The 18970-nt window shown below is 40.2% G+C and overlaps 2 protein-coding genes across 9 annotated transcripts; one reads left to right on the top strand and one right to left on the bottom strand.

Annotated features, from left to right (window-relative positions):
* The first annotated feature begins 435 nt into the window (after positions 1-435).
* On the top strand, positions 436-4560 carry zgc:154075 (uncharacterized protein LOC556929 homolog). 3 transcript variants are annotated; one of them, XR_005100894.1, is made up of 14 exons: positions 436-734; positions 963-1047; positions 1119-1192; positions 1284-1343; positions 1703-1810; positions 2047-2103; positions 2179-2309; positions 2377-2431; positions 2519-2611; positions 2677-2811; positions 3106-3207; positions 3286-3447; positions 3549-4001; positions 4038-4560. XR_005100894.1 is itself a non-coding variant. In XM_037276574.1 (13 exons), exons 1-13 carry the CDS (start codon positions 642-644, stop codon positions 3678-3680), a joined length of 1287 nt encoding a protein of 428 aa, XP_037132469.1. In that variant the 5' UTR covers positions 436-641; the 3' UTR covers positions 3681-4560. The 3 variants fall into 3 exon arrangements, 2 of the variants coding, with proteins under 2 accessions (XP_037132469.1, XP_037132482.1); XM_037276574.1 differs by having other exon boundaries at positions 3549-4560; XM_037276587.1 differs by lacking the exon at positions 1703-1810 and having other exon boundaries at positions 3549-4560.
* LOC119137300 (coiled-coil domain-containing protein 114-like) lies at positions 4237-12010 on the bottom strand. 6 transcript variants are annotated; one of them, XM_037276524.1, is made up of 16 exons: positions 11909-12010; positions 11687-11827; positions 10222-10291; positions 9836-9935; positions 9502-9691; positions 9304-9420; positions 9119-9232; positions 8904-8971; positions 7847-8016; positions 7582-7695; positions 7416-7498; positions 7153-7321; positions 6318-6496; positions 6117-6217; positions 5078-5160; positions 4237-4994 (listed from the first exon to the last, which is right to left on the bottom strand). In XM_037276524.1, the coding sequence occupies exons 3-16, from the start codon at positions 10259-10261 to the stop codon at positions 4969-4971; spliced, it is 1554 nt and encodes a 517-aa protein (XP_037132419.1). In that variant the 5' UTR covers positions 10262-10291; positions 11687-11827; positions 11909-12010; the 3' UTR covers positions 4237-4968. The 6 variants fall into 6 exon arrangements, 5 of the variants coding, with proteins under 5 accessions (XP_037132419.1, XP_037132438.1, XP_037132428.1 ...); XM_037276543.1 differs by having other exon boundaries at positions 4237-4988; positions 11687-12003; XM_037276533.1 differs by lacking the exon at positions 11687-11827 and having other exon boundaries at positions 11909-11998.
* Positions 12011-18970: the final 6960 nt, after the last annotated feature.

Raw genomic sequence — 18970 nt, 5'->3', positions numbered from 1 at the left:
ATACCCGAATGAAAATTTTCCTCTGCGGTTTTTAAAGGCAGTTGATTGACATCACGAGTGCAATTGCCACATTCGTGGTAAGCGGTTTTTTTTTTTAATTTTATTTTATTTTTTTAATTACTCGATAAGACCTAAACTATTCTGATGTCATGAGTGTATTAACCCACAGGTACCAAACCATTAAATATATAAAGTATTTAGCGTCCGTTTATTTTGACGAAGTGTGTACATTTTAAGTATAAACCGCAAGAATGATCACCCCGTCGGTGTTACATATTTGATTGACAGTGTTGATTATTATTATTATTATTATTATTATTATTATTATTTACATTCAACAATCTCCTACACTAACGAAAATACGCAGAATAGAAAAACAGAATTGATGAATACACTATTGTGAGGCAATTTCCAAACCTGACAATTCGCAGCAGCTCCTGAATGCAACAGGGCGGGGCTTGTGACTGACAACTTAAAGGTTCTGTTGTTGTTGTTGTTGTTGTTGGACGTGGTAATGTAGTTGAATCAGGAAGTCAGCGCAAATTCCATAAGTAAAGCCTCGATTCTAAAAGAACAAATACCAGTAAACGCTGCTCAGAAGAAACCGCCTTGACAGGCACAAAGGAGTGCGGAACGTCAACATGAGTCCACTTGTCCGGCTCATCGTAGTGGGAGCAGGTTGTCGAGGGGAGATCTACTCTCGCTATTCAATCATCCATCCGGACCGTGCGAAGGTACACCAGGAGACAAACCTTTTTAAATTGAGAGGTAGTTCTTAAGTAATTAATGCGAAAGGGCTACCAATTTGATACACATTCCTGACTTAACAAATGTGCTGAAATTGCTTATTGATTCCAATTCGATTACATCAGAGAAATCATTAAATAACAACAGGGTGCTGGAGCGAGCCTGAAATAAAATCTAAAGCCGCAGCAATGAGCTATGACACTATATTATTGCAGATTGTTGGAGTAGCTGATCCCAGGAAGTTTGCCCGCACGAAGTTCAAACAACTGTACAAGCTTGAAGAAGAAAACCTGTGTGAAGGTGAGCATGAAGCACCTTGAAATCCTGACTGTGATGTGCCTTGTTCCATATTACATTGCTGCCTATCCTAGACTGGCACATTTTAGCTGAAAGAGAGAAATGTGCAGACGCTGTTATAATTTGCACTCCAGACAGCCTTCATAAGGTCAGTTATACCAATATTCGTATTGGTTTCTTGCCACATCCCTTTTTTTTTTTTTTTTTTTGTATCATTTTAGTCTGTTTTTATGTTTCAGGAGCCTGCAGTGGCTTTTGCAAAGAAGGGCTACCATGTTCTCCTGGAGAAACCAATGGCCGTGAGTGATAAGTGAATGTTTACTGTGGTCTCCAACTATCGTTTTTGTCGCACATCACAAACTCATTTAGGTCTGCTTTGTATGAATTTGAATTGCACTCCCAAAAAACAACCTAGTTAGGCTCATAAGCAAAAATGCTTTGTTATAAACCTTGTGGTTTCAAGGAAAAGGCACTTTCTCTCGTCACCTGCATAATAGAACTCAGAAATATCAGTGAGGTTGTCTATACACATGAATAAACCGGCTGAATTACTTATTCGTGTGAAATATAAAACAATGCACTCTGGTGGGCAAACGCTGCAATTCTTTTTCTGTTGCATCTTGCTGTAATGTATTGCTGCACCTATTTGTGACTTCAGACAACAGCTGAAGATTGCATCGAGATTGTGAAGGCTTGCCGTCAGAGTGGTGTGATGCTGTGTGTGGGTCATGTTCTACGATACGATCCCAACTTCCGCAGGATAAAGGTGGTTTGATGGTTGGATTTTCTCTCACTTAAAACATTTTCCAAGTAGGTCTAAATCTGGGTATTGATTGTAGCTTGAATACTGCTGATGAGCTGGTTGGAAACCTGGGTAGAATGAAATTGAAAAAATTAACATTTCAGTATAATTTGAATGAATTACTGAATAATGCTATTCATTTTTGCCCCAAAATTCCTTTTTTTCATCTTTAAAAATGGAATTGAATTCTGTTTTTCCAGGAGCTGATTGACAGCAATGTCATTGGTGATGTGATCCACATTCAGCACTTGGAGCCAGTGAGCAGGATTAAAAATAAACTTCCCCAAAATGTGTAATTGTGTATGCCTATTGTGATCCACCTCTCTCTTCAGGTCGGCTTTTATCATTTTGCTCATTCCTTCGTTCGTGGAAACTGGAGGAATGAAGCGGAGAGCTCTTTTTCTCTTCTGGCCAAATCATGCCACGATATTGACTTGATACATCAATGGGCTGGAACACGCAGGTAAAACGTTCAGACACAAAGGAGGAATAGATAGAATGGATGACATTGCAGTTTTTTGTTCTTGCAGGTGTTTGAAAGTGACGTCATTTGGTTTCGTCAGCCACTTCAGTCCAGAAAACAAGGTATTCTTATACTTTGGGGGAGCTTCAAATAAAGGATTGTTAAAATGCAATAAGTTTTATATGTACGTGTGAGATATGTCGCGTTAGCCAACAGGGGCTAGTGATCGCTGTTTGGACTGTTCAGTTGAGGATACCTGTCCATACTCGGCAAGCAAAATCTACCTGGACAGAGTGAAAAAGGTGAGCATTGTAGGACATGTACATTTTGCATGCTTGATGTTGGTTTATCTCTATTTCCACTTTAGGGTCACATTGGCTGGCCAGTGTCAGTCATCTGCCCCAACTCTTTGCCAGACATCGAGACAGTAACTGAGGCTCTGAGGACTGGACCGTATGGTCGATGTGTCTACGAGTGCGACAACGACGTCTGCAGCAATCAGGTTAAACCTTCTACTTGAAATGCTGATGTTCAATACTTGAAAATACTGTGGTGTCTTTCAAGACATGACTTATGCAGGGTTCAGACGATTTTTTTTTCTTCCCCCCCATTGTGGAAAAACTTGAGGTAAGAGTCCTGTGTGGTGGTGAACTCAATTCACTTCACAGCAAGAAACAGTTTAGTCGGTCGTAAACAACATTTCGAAAAAGAGGTCTCAGGTTGTGTTTATCCACTTACAAAGTCAAAAGGGTTCCTGCCCCTGATGATACAAATTGTCCTGTTGTTACTCCTCTAGGTTGTTAACATGGAGTTTGAAGGTGGTCTGACTGCAGCCTTTTCTATGGTGGCTTTCACTGAGGATATCTGCAAACGTAAAACAACCATCTATGGCAGCAAGGTACAAAGAACCTCGATTGTGATATATCACTCAAAATCCATTAGCCATCAAAATGACATCTCAAGTACCACTTTACAGGGAGAGTTGTCATTTAAAGACAACGAGATTCGTGTGTTCGACTTTCTGACCCAAAAAGCCACCAAATATGTAGCGAACGTGGGTTGCCCTGTGAATTTTGGCCTGTGCGGACACTCTGAAGCTGATTACTGCTTGATAGACGCCTTCATTTCTGCTGTGACTGTGAGTTCTTTGATTCTCATGAGTCAGAACTGTTGTTTCCATTACAGCAGAAATCTCATGCTCAAAGAATTAATGTAAACATTTTGTCTTTGTGCACACAGCACAATGATCCATCACTTATCGCTTCTGGTCCTGAGGAGACACTGAGGAGCCACTTGCTGGTGTTTGAGGTGGAGCGATCACGACGGGAAAATAGGGTGATTCACATGGACCACTCTGGATCTTTTAAGTAATACCATTGAGGAAAATAGTAATGATTTACTTCAGGATTATTCAGCAATCATGTTTGTACTTGAGTATACTTGGAATACGTTTGTGATCAGTATGTTATATTCTGTTAATGCTTAATTTGTTTGAATGTCAACTGGCTGTGACATTGATGTTGATGGGAAAATGAAGTTTCAAATGTGCTTCATGAACCAGTTGTATTTCTCGACTCCTCGAGACGGTACTGTCGGTTTAGTTTAAAAAATGGCAAATCAGTGTGATTTCAGCCCAATGTTAAACAGACTGCCATCCAGAGTAGGGAAAAATACATGTGGTTCATGTAGCACATTAGAAGCTTCATTTTCCCACCATAGCATGCGCACATTAGAAGCTTCATTTTCCCACCATAGCATGCAGTCTCATATTGACCCAAAAGCATACTTGAAGACTGTCAGATTGAACACGCATAGACAATGACTTTTTTGCACATAGACAATGACTTTTAAGTGTATACCTGATGACCCAATGAAGGACGTCTGATCTAGTAAAAGGTTCTGAAACACCAAGTGTTTTTTTTTTTACCTGTCATAAGGAATCGAAACATAAGATGTACGACTCACTGCTGTTGGCCACTGGATATCCTCAAAGAAATCAGATCCTGAAGCCACTCATTTTATACACTCAATCCATTTCCCCTCACTTTTCTTGTTGAGTATATTTTTCTTCCTCCCTCAGGTGATATCATACATTTCCCACAGGACATTCAGAATGGCTTGATAATAAAAAATTATCGAATACAAATTTGAGGTTTTACTGTCCTGTCGTCTTGTTGCTCTTATCTTGCACATGCCATGGAATTGCAAGCCAATGGTTGAACTAAAAATAAATTGAGGTCTTCAAAAGCTACTCATGTCCAAGAATTCATAACCATCATCAGCTTATTTTTAGTTCCATTGCCATCCACTCTGCTTCAAGTTGAAACTAAATGCAAGTGTCATAACACAAAGTAACTGTGTTAATTAAAGATTGACAGATTCATTTCAAAGTCCAGAGGTTTTTTTTCCCAGTCCAGTTTTGTGCTTTGACGGGCCATCGCTACTAGCACAATTCTGGAGAAGCAGTTTATCAGGGACCTGGTGTAAAACACTGACTCTGATCCATATTGAAAGTGAACATGTGCGTGAAAACTGCCGTAGTCCACATGGAAACATCTGCACATCAGGACCAGCCTCACTATTTGCCATCATCCAAGTATGAATGGCTAATGCAGAGCAGCTCATTGTTGGTGCATGTTCTATGCACAACACCAGACCCCTAGTCCTCGTGTTTTCTTTCTGAATCAGAAGACGAAACCCTCATTTTAGTGATATATGTAATCCAACATAAATAACATTTCCTGTCACTGGTCCTCTCATATACTCACCCACTTGTGTGTTGCCGTGGGACGCCATCCTCTCATGTCCTCCTTTGGTTGCTGAACGACTGCCTTTTCGGGCTTTGTCCTCTCTGCATATCACATAATATACAGTACTTTCAATTTGTATCCCGCCTCCCCCCATGAAAATGATCAATAAACACAAATTTTAGACAAATTTATCAGGGCAACTAAAAGACCTGAAAAATGCAAGGATTTGCACGTTCAAATTCTTCTGCTTTCCTAGAGACTGGGAATGTTTATCTTTGCCTTACACCAAAAATAAACACAACACCCCGTGACAACAACATGAACACAATTCACAGGTTTTGCATAATAATTTGTTGATGTACCTTTGACAACATGTACTGTAGAGCCTCAAGAGTGCTGTTCATTTTTATGGTAGTGCTTTTATCTGCCAAACTGCATGGCCCAGCTGGTGCCAAAGTCTAACACCTCACCTCTAAACCTCAAATAATCATTTCATTTCTCATGTAAAGTCTAACAAAATATTCACAGATTGGAAGCACATACCTCAGATGAAAAGGTTCCAGCATGTTGATCAATCACTGTTTTTGCAAAGTATAAATGTCGCAATGTCTTTGGTAGTGTTCATCTTGATGTCTATGATTGCCTTTCACAAAGCGCTTTTCTTATTACACTAAAAAGTAATGTGCAACTGATCCAGCTGTTTCTTAGCAGGTCTTATAATCACTAGGTTTTTTTTTTCTAGAAGATTGAAAAGGTTGTTCATCACAAGAATAGATTTTTTTACTAATTGTTTTCACAAATAAGCCCTTCTTTCAACTACATGCTTTTCATATTAGCATCTACTTTGATTAAAAAAAAATATATATTTGTAGATGTTCACATCATACTGAATGGACCCAGTATGTTTTGTTTTGCCTGGTGGTTTGAATATTGGCGTTTGAGGCATACCACTTTTGTTGTGCTCCACTCTATGGCTATACATATACACTAACGTATTTGGTCCTTGGCTGTTACATCTGGTTCTGATTTCATGAAGTAGGTAAGGAATAAGCCCTACTCAGGGGCCGGGGTTGAAGCTGCAGCAGACAGGTTGACTGCTGGGGTGTTCCCCTTCCCTCGAAATTGATCTATGGAACCAAATCCATCACTAGCGAGGTCCTAAGGGTGAGAAGGCAGAGTAATATGATATTGAGCATTCTCCGTGTATACAAGAGGGTACACCAGAAAGTGTGACATGTCTTGTAACAAGTGCACATACACACTGTGTTAAGGTCTCCTGGAAGAGAATAACGGACTGCAGATTCAGGAACTCGCTGACTTTTTCCTCCACCAGCTTCAAGCATGCCGTCATATGATCATCCAGAGGTCCATCGCAAGAGCTCAAAGTGCTGGACATGTCGATGCTCTCATAGCTAATGTCAAGTAATGTTTGGACACCTGGGAAATAACAATGTGAGTATGAGTAACTGCATTTTCTATATATTTTATATGCTTTGTACATTTTATTTTGTGTGCTCTAATGCTTTTTTAATTTGAATTTGCTTTTTGCACTGAAGGGAGATTACACAGTACATCAGATTTCGATGTACTGTGTACGCAATCAAGGCGATTCTGATGGATTAGGTGATGTGTCAAAATAAGCAGGTGGCAAAGGAGAGCATTCTTGGATATTTGTCCAGTTATACATTCATCAATTTTCTATACTGCTTAGCCTCACTGTCGGGGCAAGCTGGACTTTCTATTTAGCGATGCCTAGAGATATGAGTGCCTTGATTGCCTTAGTTTTCATGAAACAAGAAATCACTGTTTTGTCTTGAGATGCAAGCAAAAGCTCAAAATGCAAGTGCATTTCAGAGCATCACCACTAGATGACGGCAGCAAACTTTGCAACGCCTGACCATCAATTGACATTGGTTTTCTTGCAGGGAAAGGAGCAATATAAAGCAATTGGTGGTGGTCAAGCAACATTAAGCTAGTCTGCCAGCTACCAAGTGTCACATGCATGACAAAGCTTTTCATATCAGCCAAAAGCATTGTTCAGTCCTTTTACACGGTCTGCAACACACATCGGATGCTTGGCTGCTCTGCTGTACCTTTTTTAAGCCTATGTACAATATTTTCCAGGAAAGCAATTCGTTGTTTGTTGCCGCTCAGCTGCTCTTCAACCGTCGTTTGCTTGGTGGAAATGGCTGCCTGAAGAGCTTGGCGGTCCTGAGCTTGCTGTTTTTGCTCAGTAACAAAGAACTCACTCTCCTTGTAAAGCTGTGGGTGGAACAGAGCAAGCGCTGCATCAAGTCAAATGACAGTTGAACTGAATTTTCCCATTGACCCAGTGTTGTATAGAAGCAGAACTAACCTGAGCGATCTGATGCTTAATGTCCTCTATATGCCAGTGCTGACAGTTGACGTAGCTCAGTAAGGAATAGTTCTCCTCCTCCACTGATGAAAAAAAAGAAAACACAAAATACTTTATAAAGGAAAATCGCTCCTTTGACTTCTCAATTTATTGAATTTTGACCTACATGCTAAAAAGTTTTCCACCAATGTGTCCAGGTCACTCTCTCCCGTCTCTATCAAGATTTTCCTGATGGTATCTTCCAGATAAGTCATCCTTTCAAGATGCTCCAGCAGATCTTCTGTGGGAGTTTTTAAAAGCATTTACCCTCAGACAGAGTATATGCTTTGTTATTTTTTATCCAGAAATATCATATTCATGCTGGTTCTTAGACAGATGAGTGCTTGTCCATTATGCAGCCATCCATCTACGAGAGTATCATAAAATATCACCTTTTTCACGGTCGGAGCCCTCATCACCAGCATTCTTGACATTGACCATAACCTCAAGATTGCAGTGTGTGGCGATTTCATGCTCCAAGTTGGTTGTTGTTTGAGTGTACTGAGCGTCAAACTGAACCTTTTGTTCCTTCAGCTTCTTCTGTTTTACCTGGATTGTAACGCTAAGGGTCGCCACATTGGTTAACGAACAGTCAAACGCTTTAAGGATGAAAATGAAACATTGCATCACTTATTTTTCCATCCCTTCATTGGTTCACTGGTGAGCTGGACCTTTTCTCAACTGGCTTTGGGTGCAAGTGCAAGGAGGTGTACACCCTGGACTGGTGGCCAGTCTATCAGTCTAATATAGACCAGAGGTGTTGCAAAGTGGTTTACAGAACACCGTGTCATTTGTTCGATAAATTGAACTGCTTTTGCCACATGTGTCCACTAGAGGTCACAATGACGCTAGGTTTTATTTACGTGAGCATGACTACCAACTCCATAGGTATTTTAAGACGATCCAGTACTATAGATTGTAGAATGTCTTTCAGCAGCTTTAGCTCAAAAGAGGTTGGTTTGCTGGAACCCCTTTGTGTTTTGTTCATGCCACAACTTTACAAGGCAGTGGGATAACTGCATCCTCTTTCCGAATTGCTCCCACTTCAGTTTGTATGGTGTGATGAGTCAATTAAGGTTATCCCGCACGTGTGGAAATGCATGCAACTTTAAAATTAACACAGTTTCATAGAAGTTGCTTCCTCCCACATTGCAAAACGATAGGCAAATTGAAAACGAAAATTGTCAAAATTGTTAAAGAATGTTTGTTCTCATGGGAATTCGGATTGACCAGTTCATGGTGCAGGCCACCCCTCGCCCAAAGTCAGCTGGCATAGGCTCGAGTTTACCCACAACCTGAATATAGGGGATTCGATGGATATTTAGCATGTGTAAAAAACAGTTCCTTCACTTACTTGTGGAAGATAAAAAGAAATCAGATCAACTTACATATGTGCACTTGTGGTTGAACAGGTAAAGAAACTACTAAGATGTAAAGATAAAGATTCACCTGGCGTTGTTGGCTTTAGTACACATAGCGCTCAAGTCAGAAATTTCCTTGCGGAGGGCTTGCAACTCCTGGAGAAGACAACACGGTCATCAGCAAACATTTGCCGTTCAGAAGCAATTTTCGCATTCCTGCAGTGACAAACTAGAGCAATGCTAAACACAATTGCATCATGAATTTTACAGAAACATTTGAACAGTAGCTTTCACGGGACTGACCTTCCTCAGCTGAAGCTGAATTTGCAGGAACTCGCTCTTTTGCATCTCCAGCGTATCTATTTCCTGCTTTAACTGGCCGTTCCTAATCATCAGCTCATTGAAGCATATATGACCCTTTAAAAAGGAATGTTACGTGACTGCTTTCGGCTTTGAACGCTGATAGATGCTCGTGATGAAGCACTGACCTTGTATAGTTTGTCCTCTTTCGACACGATATCCTTGATAGAAGTGTCTTCACATTTTGCATTATGCGGTGCAGTCAGCCCCCTCTGTGCGACCAGCTTCCTCTCCCATTCTACAATCTGGAAAGAAAGCCAAAGGTGGGGTGTTCCCATGACACTCTGCAGCATTAAAGCAACGTTTTTTAGCATAACAGTTCTCACCTCCTTTTTGAAAGCCACTAGTTTGATTTTGTTCAACTGTAGCTCTTCCTCTATTTTCTCCTCATTGTTCAAAAGACTATGAAGATCTGACGTAGCATTGACTTCTTTCTTTTGGTTGCAATTACTCTGAGCGATGGTGAGGATGTGTTGCATTTCATCTTGTTCAGTCTGGAGCCTTTGGATCTCCCTGCTGCTTAGACATGAAAAAAGACAAATAAAATTGCACTTCAAGTCAACAGGAGGAGACTGAGCATTCATGTTTTCGTGGGGCAAGGACACAAATGATCAATAAAAGTTGATTCGAATAAAAAGAATAAAAAAGTAACCCACTTGCCTGTCTTTCAGGAGGAGTGCTTCAATTTTGTCATCGTATGCCTGTTTGTCTTTTACAGCTTGACGATATTGTAGCTTCAATTTTTGCAGGTCATTTTCAGCTGCATTTAAAAAATGAAATTGTAATTTAATCGTACAAAATAACTGTTTATATGTAATTGTTTTTTTGGGTGAAACAGATAGGGCAAAACTGTCTGGTACTACAGGAACAAGTCACAATAATGTACCTGATAAAGGGACAAGCATATTTTTCTGAGAGTGTGTGATTATTTAAACATTTCTACATTGTTGTTGGTCCAGTATAATCACAGAAAATTCTTTTTGATAAGGCATTGTGTTTGTGGCCAATAAGAGCCACAAAGTTCCACCTTGTGTGATGTAACTTACGATTTTCTTCCTGTGATCGACCTCGGACAGATCGCCTCATGTTTCATGAGAGTGAGAGCACGTCTCCAGTCTGAGAAAGGACACAAGAGTTGACTAGATTAAAGTTTTTGGAAAACACTGCACTTTTGCGTGACATATGCTCATCTTTTGCAGGAAATACATTTCAATGGGGCAAAGGAATTACTTGAAATAACATGGCAAGATTATAATAAAAGTATCACATCTACATAAATACTATTTCTTATTTACATAAAAGAGCAGGATGTAATCACGCTAAATTCATTGCACAAACATGACTGTAGAATATTTGACTGGAATAGTAGCACATTTACATTTCAATATTTTAATGTGACTAACTGCAGATAGATATTAGATCCCTCCATTTATTACGTATACATCCACAGCTAAAAACAATTTAAAGTGATCAATGAACCTTATGTGCATGTTTTTGGAAAGAGTACACACACGCACACACGCGTGTACACACACACACACACACACACGCGTGTACACACACACACACACACACGGCAGTGGCATGCAAAATGGGCCAAAGCTCAGTGTACGAGAAGAGGTGAGTTGGGGGAAAAAAACATGACAGCGCCCCGGGTCCCAATGCCCTGATCACATTTGGCAGTTCTTGGCCAAGAAGAACATCAGCATACTAGAGCAACCTCCCAACTCAAGTCATTCTCACCTCAAGGTGTCGTAAAATAACATGCACACAATATCCACAACCTTGCTCAACACACTCATAATACAAGCAGGATCAAGAATAAGTAAAAGTCAATATTTGGCTGAGTTTATGATGCAATTTCATTTGTCCTTGCTTCTACTTCTAGCTCATGCATCGATCAGAGATGACACTGTTATGCAAACTGCAATTGATTCAACTCCTAATTAAAAGGCACAAAAGGATCGAAATCACGTCGTTCCTCAGAATTCTAAATTCTGTTTTTGATTTTGGTTTGCTCTTGCTCGTAGGATATTCTGAATGTGTTGAGCATGGTTGTGGATATGTGCGATTCATTTCATAAAACCATGATTTTGGATGGTATGATAAACAATGACTCCTCAGCCATGTTCTTTTTTTTTTGTAAAAATGTAAATGTAAAAATAATGCAACTGACTTTGACAAGCACCAAACATTCTATTCTAGACAAATTCTTCAAACATGTGCTGTATTACGATGAATCCTGGCCACCCCTAACTACCCTGTAGCTCAGCCCCTGCATTGCACAAAAAAACTAAATATCGCCTCAGCAGCACCCAAACACACGTCCTACTCACAGGGTATTTGCCAGCTACGCCTGACGGCCATTCAGTGCTTTGCGATTATCGTCCACATCATGCATTACTATAGAACATTTAGATTATGGCTATCTCTTTAGCTCTCTATCTATTTATCTATCGGGTTATCTATCTAACTTTAGTTTAATAAATGGGGGGGGAAGTTGGTTTTGACCTGATGCTGCTGCTTTGTCTCCCCCTGCAGGTTAGCTCAGGTTGCGAGCTCACGTAGCATCACGTCCAACAGTCCACGGAGTACACGTCCGCCTAGTCATTGTAGTGACGTCAAGGCTAACGTGAGGCTAACGGTAGTCGGCTTCGGACACAAAACGAAAACATTTCCAGTTACTAGTTATTGTTTAGCTCGCTAAGGCAGGTTATTTTCTTCTTAGCTCACGTTGTACGTCGACGGTAAGTGAATGGTGTTCATAAATGCGGTCGTCATGTCCAAGCTCGGTGGCTGCTCCTGTCGTGACGTCATGCACCGGCTGTGTACTCACTTCCGTGTTTATTACACAACACTATGATACAGAGCTCGCGGATGTATGACGTAATTGGTCACATTCTTGAATTTACTGTGCGCTAATAAAATGATTGCTTTCTCTTTCTCTATGTATCTATCGGTTTTTCAAGGGCTCACGTTTATCTCTACTGTACCTATCTACCTAGTACCTACCTAATGCTATACTTTTTTTTTATATTTATTAAATCAGGCACTATAATATAACCGCCCAGAATAATAACAAACACAAAAAAAAGATGACAGTATTACATTCAACATATTGTAATCACTGACATTTACAACTAAACTACAGTGTAAGTGTAGGACTAAGTGCAAAAAGAATCAGTACAAAAAATAAATATTAAGGACGTCTGTCCTGCACGTAGGATGATAGTGAAGTGAATGTTGGGAGGTGTCGTTTTTAATTGCTGTCAAATGATAACGTAAACAACAGCACATTGTTAGTAGGCCTTAATAGAACACATCATGTCTGACTAATATCTTTTTCTCTGTGCTCAGGTGGATCATTTTTGAGTAAAAACTTTTTATTTGCAGAGCTATTGAAGTGTCAGTGAGATATTTGTGTTTGATGATGTTGTAGCTCTCATTTAGACTATTTTCTTAATTTCAAATTCGCATCTCTTATGAGTTTGAAATAGACATTTGAACAGAATATAGTATACTGCGTATAAAACCTGGAAGATACACTAAAAATAGAATTACTTTTAGGAACAGGCTCCGCTGGTGTACAGTGGCAAAAAGGGTGTGTACCACAATGATGTCATGATTGAATCACCGCAAAATCAGTGCAAACTTTGACCCGATGCATGTGTCGGCTGACACTAGACTGTCCTGCAGTCAAATCTGACACAAGTACAGTACGTATATACTCTACGTGCACGTTAAGACAGAGCTAAAGGTCAAACTGGAGTTGTCTTATCCTTAACGGAGTCATTCAGTCCTCACAACAAAACAGACGCACACAAGTGCCTGATTTGCTCCAGGAACTTGCACTATGAGTCACAAGCTGTTTTTTGAATGAGTCAACTGTCAGAGAGTCCCGCCCCCTGCTGCCCTCCCTCGCACACGGGGGCACATGCTGCCCACGCTTTTAACGTGGGCTTTAACCTCACGATGGCATCACTTCCTCCCTCTTAAGTCAGTTATGACACATCAAACAGCTCAGAGCAATGGATCTTCATTGACTGGTGCGGTTAATTCCATTCACCTTAGTGTTATAGCAAGGTTTCAAGGAAAAAAAACTTTTGATTTCTTCCTCGTAATATGTTACTCTTCTTTTTCCAGCGACATGCTGTGACGAGTGGCAGCGTGTGGGGATTTTCAGCTGAATTAATCGTCCAATAAGAGTTCTTGCTCATGGTGACTCAACAGGAAATGATGGAGCGGGACTAGGGCAGACGAAAAAACTGGAGGGTGGAAGAACGAAAGGAGAAAATACAGGGAAAAGGAACTGCTTACTTTGTCATGGCCTAGGATTGTGAACTATGCAGCGGCGCTGAGCAAGAAATGCACACTTTCACACAAACACACAAATTCTTCCGTTGCTAATAAAATGCTGTGCAGTCAGAGATGACCTCATTATTCTGTGGAATACAGCGGTGGTCCAGGGGTCATATGCCATATCGTGATGGTCTGCAAAATAATTTGTTATAAATTATGTTGTGTGTCCCTACATATGGTACATTTGACATGTGCATCAATAAAGCAAACATATCAAACCAATTACGCCTACCTACCTTTAGGTGTCTAATAGCCCTGATATGATTTTGATGTGTCATTTTTAAAAATAAAACTCACATCAAACCAGCAGACACAGAGACAGCTTCTTCCCCCAGTGCTCTGATGAACTCACACCACTCTTAGAGTCTCAGAGTCATTACTGTACAATAACATCCTGCTCTCCACACCTTTTTGAATTTGTCTACACTGTTTGTACTATGTGTCCTCTCTGCATCCATTGCAGCCTGGTCATCCTGGAAGAGGGACCTTCCCATCTGTGGTCTCTTCTCAAGGTTTCTCATTTCCCCTAGCTGGAGTTTTGAGTTTTTCCTTGCCCTTTTGGGAGTTTAAGGTCAGGGGATGTTTGAGAATATTTGCCATTTTTCACATGTCCTGAGTGTTGTTAGTCACCTAAATGTTGAACAGAGGGTGTGATTTACCGAAGTCAAATTCCTTGTTTGGCACGCTCAAACATGGCGAATAAAAAACTCTTGAATCTTGAATAATTTGGGGGGGTTTTAGGGGGGGGTAAGGAACATAGTAATGACATCCTGTTTTGGAGAACAAAAGGTAAGCTATTTTAAGAATACACCTTGCTTTTAAGATAATAATGACATCTTTTCCAGAATACAAGTAGTTCAAGTTGTATTACAAGAATAAAGTTGCATTTTTGGAATGCGATTTTTTTTTTTCCCAGACTGCCAAACGTTTTTTTTTACATATATAATAATGTTATGTATGACTATTTTGGAAAAATCTGACTGATTTGTATGTCTTTATCTTGTATTTTTTTGTCCCAGACAAAACACATCTTTGTTCATGTTACAGTGGTCACAATGTACAGTGCTGAACAATTGTACTTCGCCATACTAAAAGTTATTCATGCTCTGGAAAATTAGGATTGTTTGACATTTTTTCTCCTTGAAGCCAGCGTTCAAAGGGACCATCAATCCTCGGCTAGTCCTCCTCCTCGTCCTCCTCCATGTGGCGGTTGATTATTTGATAACTGAGCTGTATCCCCTCACGCTTTGAGGTCAAAGGTCATGTTGCAAAGCCCACTCAGATATCCGAGGAGTTTTATTATTTCCTGCTTCTTCCTACTTGCCAGTGTCGATCACAAAAAGAAAAAAAGCATTTTAATCCCTGCATTAAAAAAAGTGGCAGGTTTTTCAAATCACGTTCTGTCGTAAGGGGCAACAAAATGGGGCAAAATGAAGTTCATATATGATGAAGAAAAAGGCTGTGCAGTTTGAATGAAATCATTATTGTTCCATGTCAATGTGACGGAAGTTGTGGGTGGGAAGGAGCATACAGCACTTGAGGGTTTCTCAAGTGTTGGATGATGCCGCACCTAGTTTCACCATTTTGTAGCCTGGCAATTCACATTATTCATCAATTCCATAAATACACTAACACATAAAATAAATGTGTGTGTTTTCTTCAGCTTCACTTTTACAAATAACACACACGTATTTCTTATGAAGCCTTAAAAGACTCAACATTGGAAAAGAAAACTATTTGCGCTTCTTATACAAATTTAGGCACATTGGGATGAACAGCAAGGAATTCAAGCATAACGGGTAGATTGAGAACAGCAGTCTGGCTGTAATTACTATTACATGTTTGTACACAGCTGGTTCTTCTATAAGGGAATTCCCCGTGACACCGTGTCAGCATATCAACTGAGCACAGATGCATTTACCATGAAGCACGAATGTTAACACAAACATTGCCTTCATCCACCTTGAGATGGAAGACAGATACAGTCTGTCTCTGAAGCCTGAACAAGACCAATTTGTTCTTTTGTCTGGCAGTACTAAAAAGATCGACAGTGTATTATCGACTTTTATTGGAGGATCCAATTTGTCTATATGCGTGAATGGCTATTTGTCGCTAGTTTACATTGGGGTAGTAAAATTGCCACCTGGCAAGAAGTCTGTCACAGATTGCAATTCGGCACCAAACTTGTACGTCTGTCACATACACTCAATTACAATTTATGCTGCCCACAGAAAGTTTCTAGAAACAAGATCCCCAGCAGACGGCCTGCTACCAACACCACTGACGAAAACACCAAACACAAACCCAAGGAAAGTCTATCCGGAGGGCTGCACTGTAACTCAACGTCAACTAAAGCTCAATTCAGCGGATGCTTTGGAGAGCTGTAAAGCTCTCCCAGTACTGACTTCATGTTGTTCCAAGGGTTCAAGCAGAAGTTTGTGACTCTCCAGGTGGAAGTTTGCTGTTTTCATCAGTGGTCTGTCCCATACGTGGCTTGTCAAAAAAATATCCTATTTCAGGGATTGAATAACATCTTGCTAAGCATCATCTTGCAACAATGTTCCAATGTCAATGAGCCGTCACGTGCTTGCAAAAACTGTAAAACCGAAGCTGTTAAACGGTGATGGCTTCACATCTGTCCAAATGATAACTCATATGCAATTTCTTAAGGAGTGTTTTGTGTCCCTTGAAAACTGCAAAGGACTTGATGGGCTCAATTAAGCACCCTGTAATTAAATTTACACTTCCCATGGTGCTAATACACAAGTTCCTCATAAAGCTCCTAGTTCTGGAGGAAAGTTCCTGCTGTCAAAATGTGGTGCTAATGTGCTGGTTATCTATCATAGATAGCATATCATACCAAACATCCCACAAATCTGCACCTGCAAACATTCCCACTCACCAATGCCAAAAGACTCTCAGCAACTCCAAACCTGGAATTACAGTTCATGAAAAGAAGTCCTTGTTTGGCATAGTTTTGTACAGTTCCTCCTTCATAGCAATGCCTCCTATCTAAGAAAGCTCACCAAATGTGGGAGTTGGCTTTCTGACTGAACTGACAGCTGTGAGGGACACAGGGGCTCTCAGAGCAGGAAATGACTTGACCTCCACCAGTGGGAGATGGGCCCGCCCTGACAACAACCTCCACAGCTCTGAACATCCTGGGTCACAACATGCGCCCACAGAGGAATGATGTCCAATCACCTTGATGTGGCTTTTACAGTGTGACATTTACACATTTACATTTAAGGCACACTGTTTTCCCCTTTATTTCAATTTCATGTTTAATACTGATTAATGACCAAAAGGAGCTTTTCCTGCTTAAGCCACACCCCAAACCTCTGGCTGCCCAGTCACAGCGGGGCACAGAACAGAACAGATGTGTGTGACACTATAGTCATGAAAGATTCATCAAAGAGAGATTTTATGACTCTTCTGTTTCCATTCATCCATCTATTTTCTATACAGCGTATCCTGTTCACTGTGACAGGGAGTTTGAGTCTATCAGAGCTCATTCAAGATTGGCGGACAACACCCTGGACTGGTCGGAAGTCAGTCACACCTTTACTGTTTGGATAGACAACCACTGTCCCTCGTTTGGCCACTGAGTGCATGGGAATTGAACCCTTGCTATATGGGAGTCAGGCCAGATAAGAACCACACCATTAGTGAACAGATCAATGCCGGATCTGCCTGAAGGGTTGCAACATCAACGCTATTCATTCACCCACCCATCAATGGTGTTTGGCATTGCTTGTTGGTTAGCATTAAGCTAAACTGATTAAGCAAAAGTTACTGTATGTGGTTGTTTTTAAATACTCTATGAGTAATTCATTTTATGTTTAATAATAATAATACATTTTATTTGTAACGCACTTTACATTCCATGGGAATCTCAAAGTGTTAGGATGTGGATGTGTGGAACAGGATGTGAAACTAATGCTGAGTATTCTTTGAGCAAACGGAGTACTGGACCAGGATAACAAGTGATTGCAGCAATAATGTTCATTTGATAAGTTTACACACACAGCATACGTGTGTGTAAAAACCACTCCTTGCTATATAATATGTGATGGTTTTATTGCCACAGGATCAGTGGAAAGGATGATCAAAATGGATGGGAGCAATTGTTCACTGAGTCATCCGGTATCTTTTTTTTTATTGATTTATTTGATCTGGAGTTCAGTGGCCCAGTGTTCAGCTCTCTCTGGAAGAACATTTCACATTTGAATCTGTGCCTGTTGGGACATTATGTGAAGAGTTTACATGTTCTCTCTGTGCTTTCTTGAGTTTAGTGCTGCTTTTTTCCCACTGTCCAAAAACATGGATGTTAGTGACACTGAGAGCCCTGTAAGAAGGAAATTGGGAGTTTTTAAAAAGACACGCTAATTGTTTCAAGATCATGTATATTATTCTTATGTTGCGGGTCAATGTGTGGCGACCCTTTTAAAAGTGTACAAATAAAGAAAACATTTTCTTTAAATCAGATCAAACTTTTTGTGTTGGGAGGGAAAAAGAAAGAAATGATCAATGAGGAGAGTTGGGAGAATATGGCAGCAAAAAATTTCAATAGCAGATAAATGATCAAAACCTGTTTGCACTGATTTCATATCTCTTGATTAGACAGCCAAAAGTAGTTAGCTACTGAATGGCAAAATACACAAGTGCTGTTTGATCCATTAAACAACCAATCCATTTTCAAAGTCATCTCCTGCCTTTCTGTGACTGTTCCTATTGTTCTGCATCTCTGTTGAAAACCGCTGATGACACATGACATGCTCACCTCCACCAACCCCTGAGAATATCCCATTGGAATTACTGTTAATTGTTTGGTGTTGTCATTATATCAAAATGTGAACAGCTAATGAAGAGGACTGATTCACTATCAATTGAAACAGAAAATCTACTGGTCAATTCACACAGCTGGTGAATTTAGAATATATTACCACGGGAATGACATTGATAGCTAAAAGGGGGACTCGTTTATTTTCTTTTAAACATTTGAAATATTTTACAACCAATCCCATTATTTTTATTTCCATTTACGACACAATTGTAGTGCCCCTTACATTTGTCATAGTACAGTCAGCCATTCCACTGGCTCGGCCTTGATAGCTCGGTAGATGAGTAAAGTGGACTGATTCACGGAAGGGTATGTTGACGTTTCTCAAGGTAAATAGAGCTGAACTGAAAAACAAGGAGTGTTTGTTTGATGGCGTAGGAGGATCGATTTCTGTGTCAGAGGTTTGTCCATCAGTCACGTACGCATATGATCAAACAACAGGATGGGTATTTTTCCACCCAGGAGTTATTCCTCTATTCCATGCATTATTCCTTTATAAGGATTGAAACATAGAACAACTTCACTAAAAGTCACGTCTTGTATTTGCAGTGTCTCAAGGCACCCACATAAGATTTTCACCCAGGTCACTTAAA

Source organism: Syngnathus acus, chromosome 2, assembly GCF_901709675.1.
Source record: "Syngnathus acus chromosome 2, fSynAcu1.2, whole genome shotgun sequence".
NCBI lineage: Eukaryota > Metazoa > Chordata > Actinopteri > Syngnathiformes > Syngnathidae > Syngnathus > Syngnathus acus.
The sequence above is the reverse complement of the archived record's forward strand: the minus strand, read 5'-3'. Positions and strand labels throughout refer to the sequence as shown.

Excerpts from the sequence above, each read along its gene's own strand:
- LOC119137300 (XM_037276524.1), bottom strand. The coding sequence starts at position 10,261 with ATGAGGCGATCTGTCCGAGGTCGATCACAGGAAGAAAATC. Across the intron at positions 8,972-9,118 it reads TTCAGCTTCAGCTGAGGAAG|GAGTTGCAAGCCCTCCGCAA; the intron begins GTCAGTCCCGTG and ends TGTCTTCTCCAG. Across the intron at positions 6,218-6,317 it reads AGGAGACCTTAACACAGTGT|GACCTCGCTAGTGATGGATT; the intron begins GTATGTGCACTT and ends TCTCACCCTTAG.
- zgc:154075 (XM_037276574.1), top strand. The coding sequence starts at position 642 with ATGAGTCCACTTGTCCGGCTCATCGTAGTGGGAGCAGGTTGTCGAGGG. Across the intron at positions 1,811-2,046 it reads CCAACTTCCGCAGGATAAAG|GAGCTGATTGACAGCAATGT; the intron begins GTGGTTTGATGG and ends CTGTTTTTCCAG. Across the intron at positions 2,104-2,178 it reads ACATTCAGCACTTGGAGCCA|GTCGGCTTTTATCATTTTGC; the intron begins GTGAGCAGGATT and ends CTCTCTCTTCAG.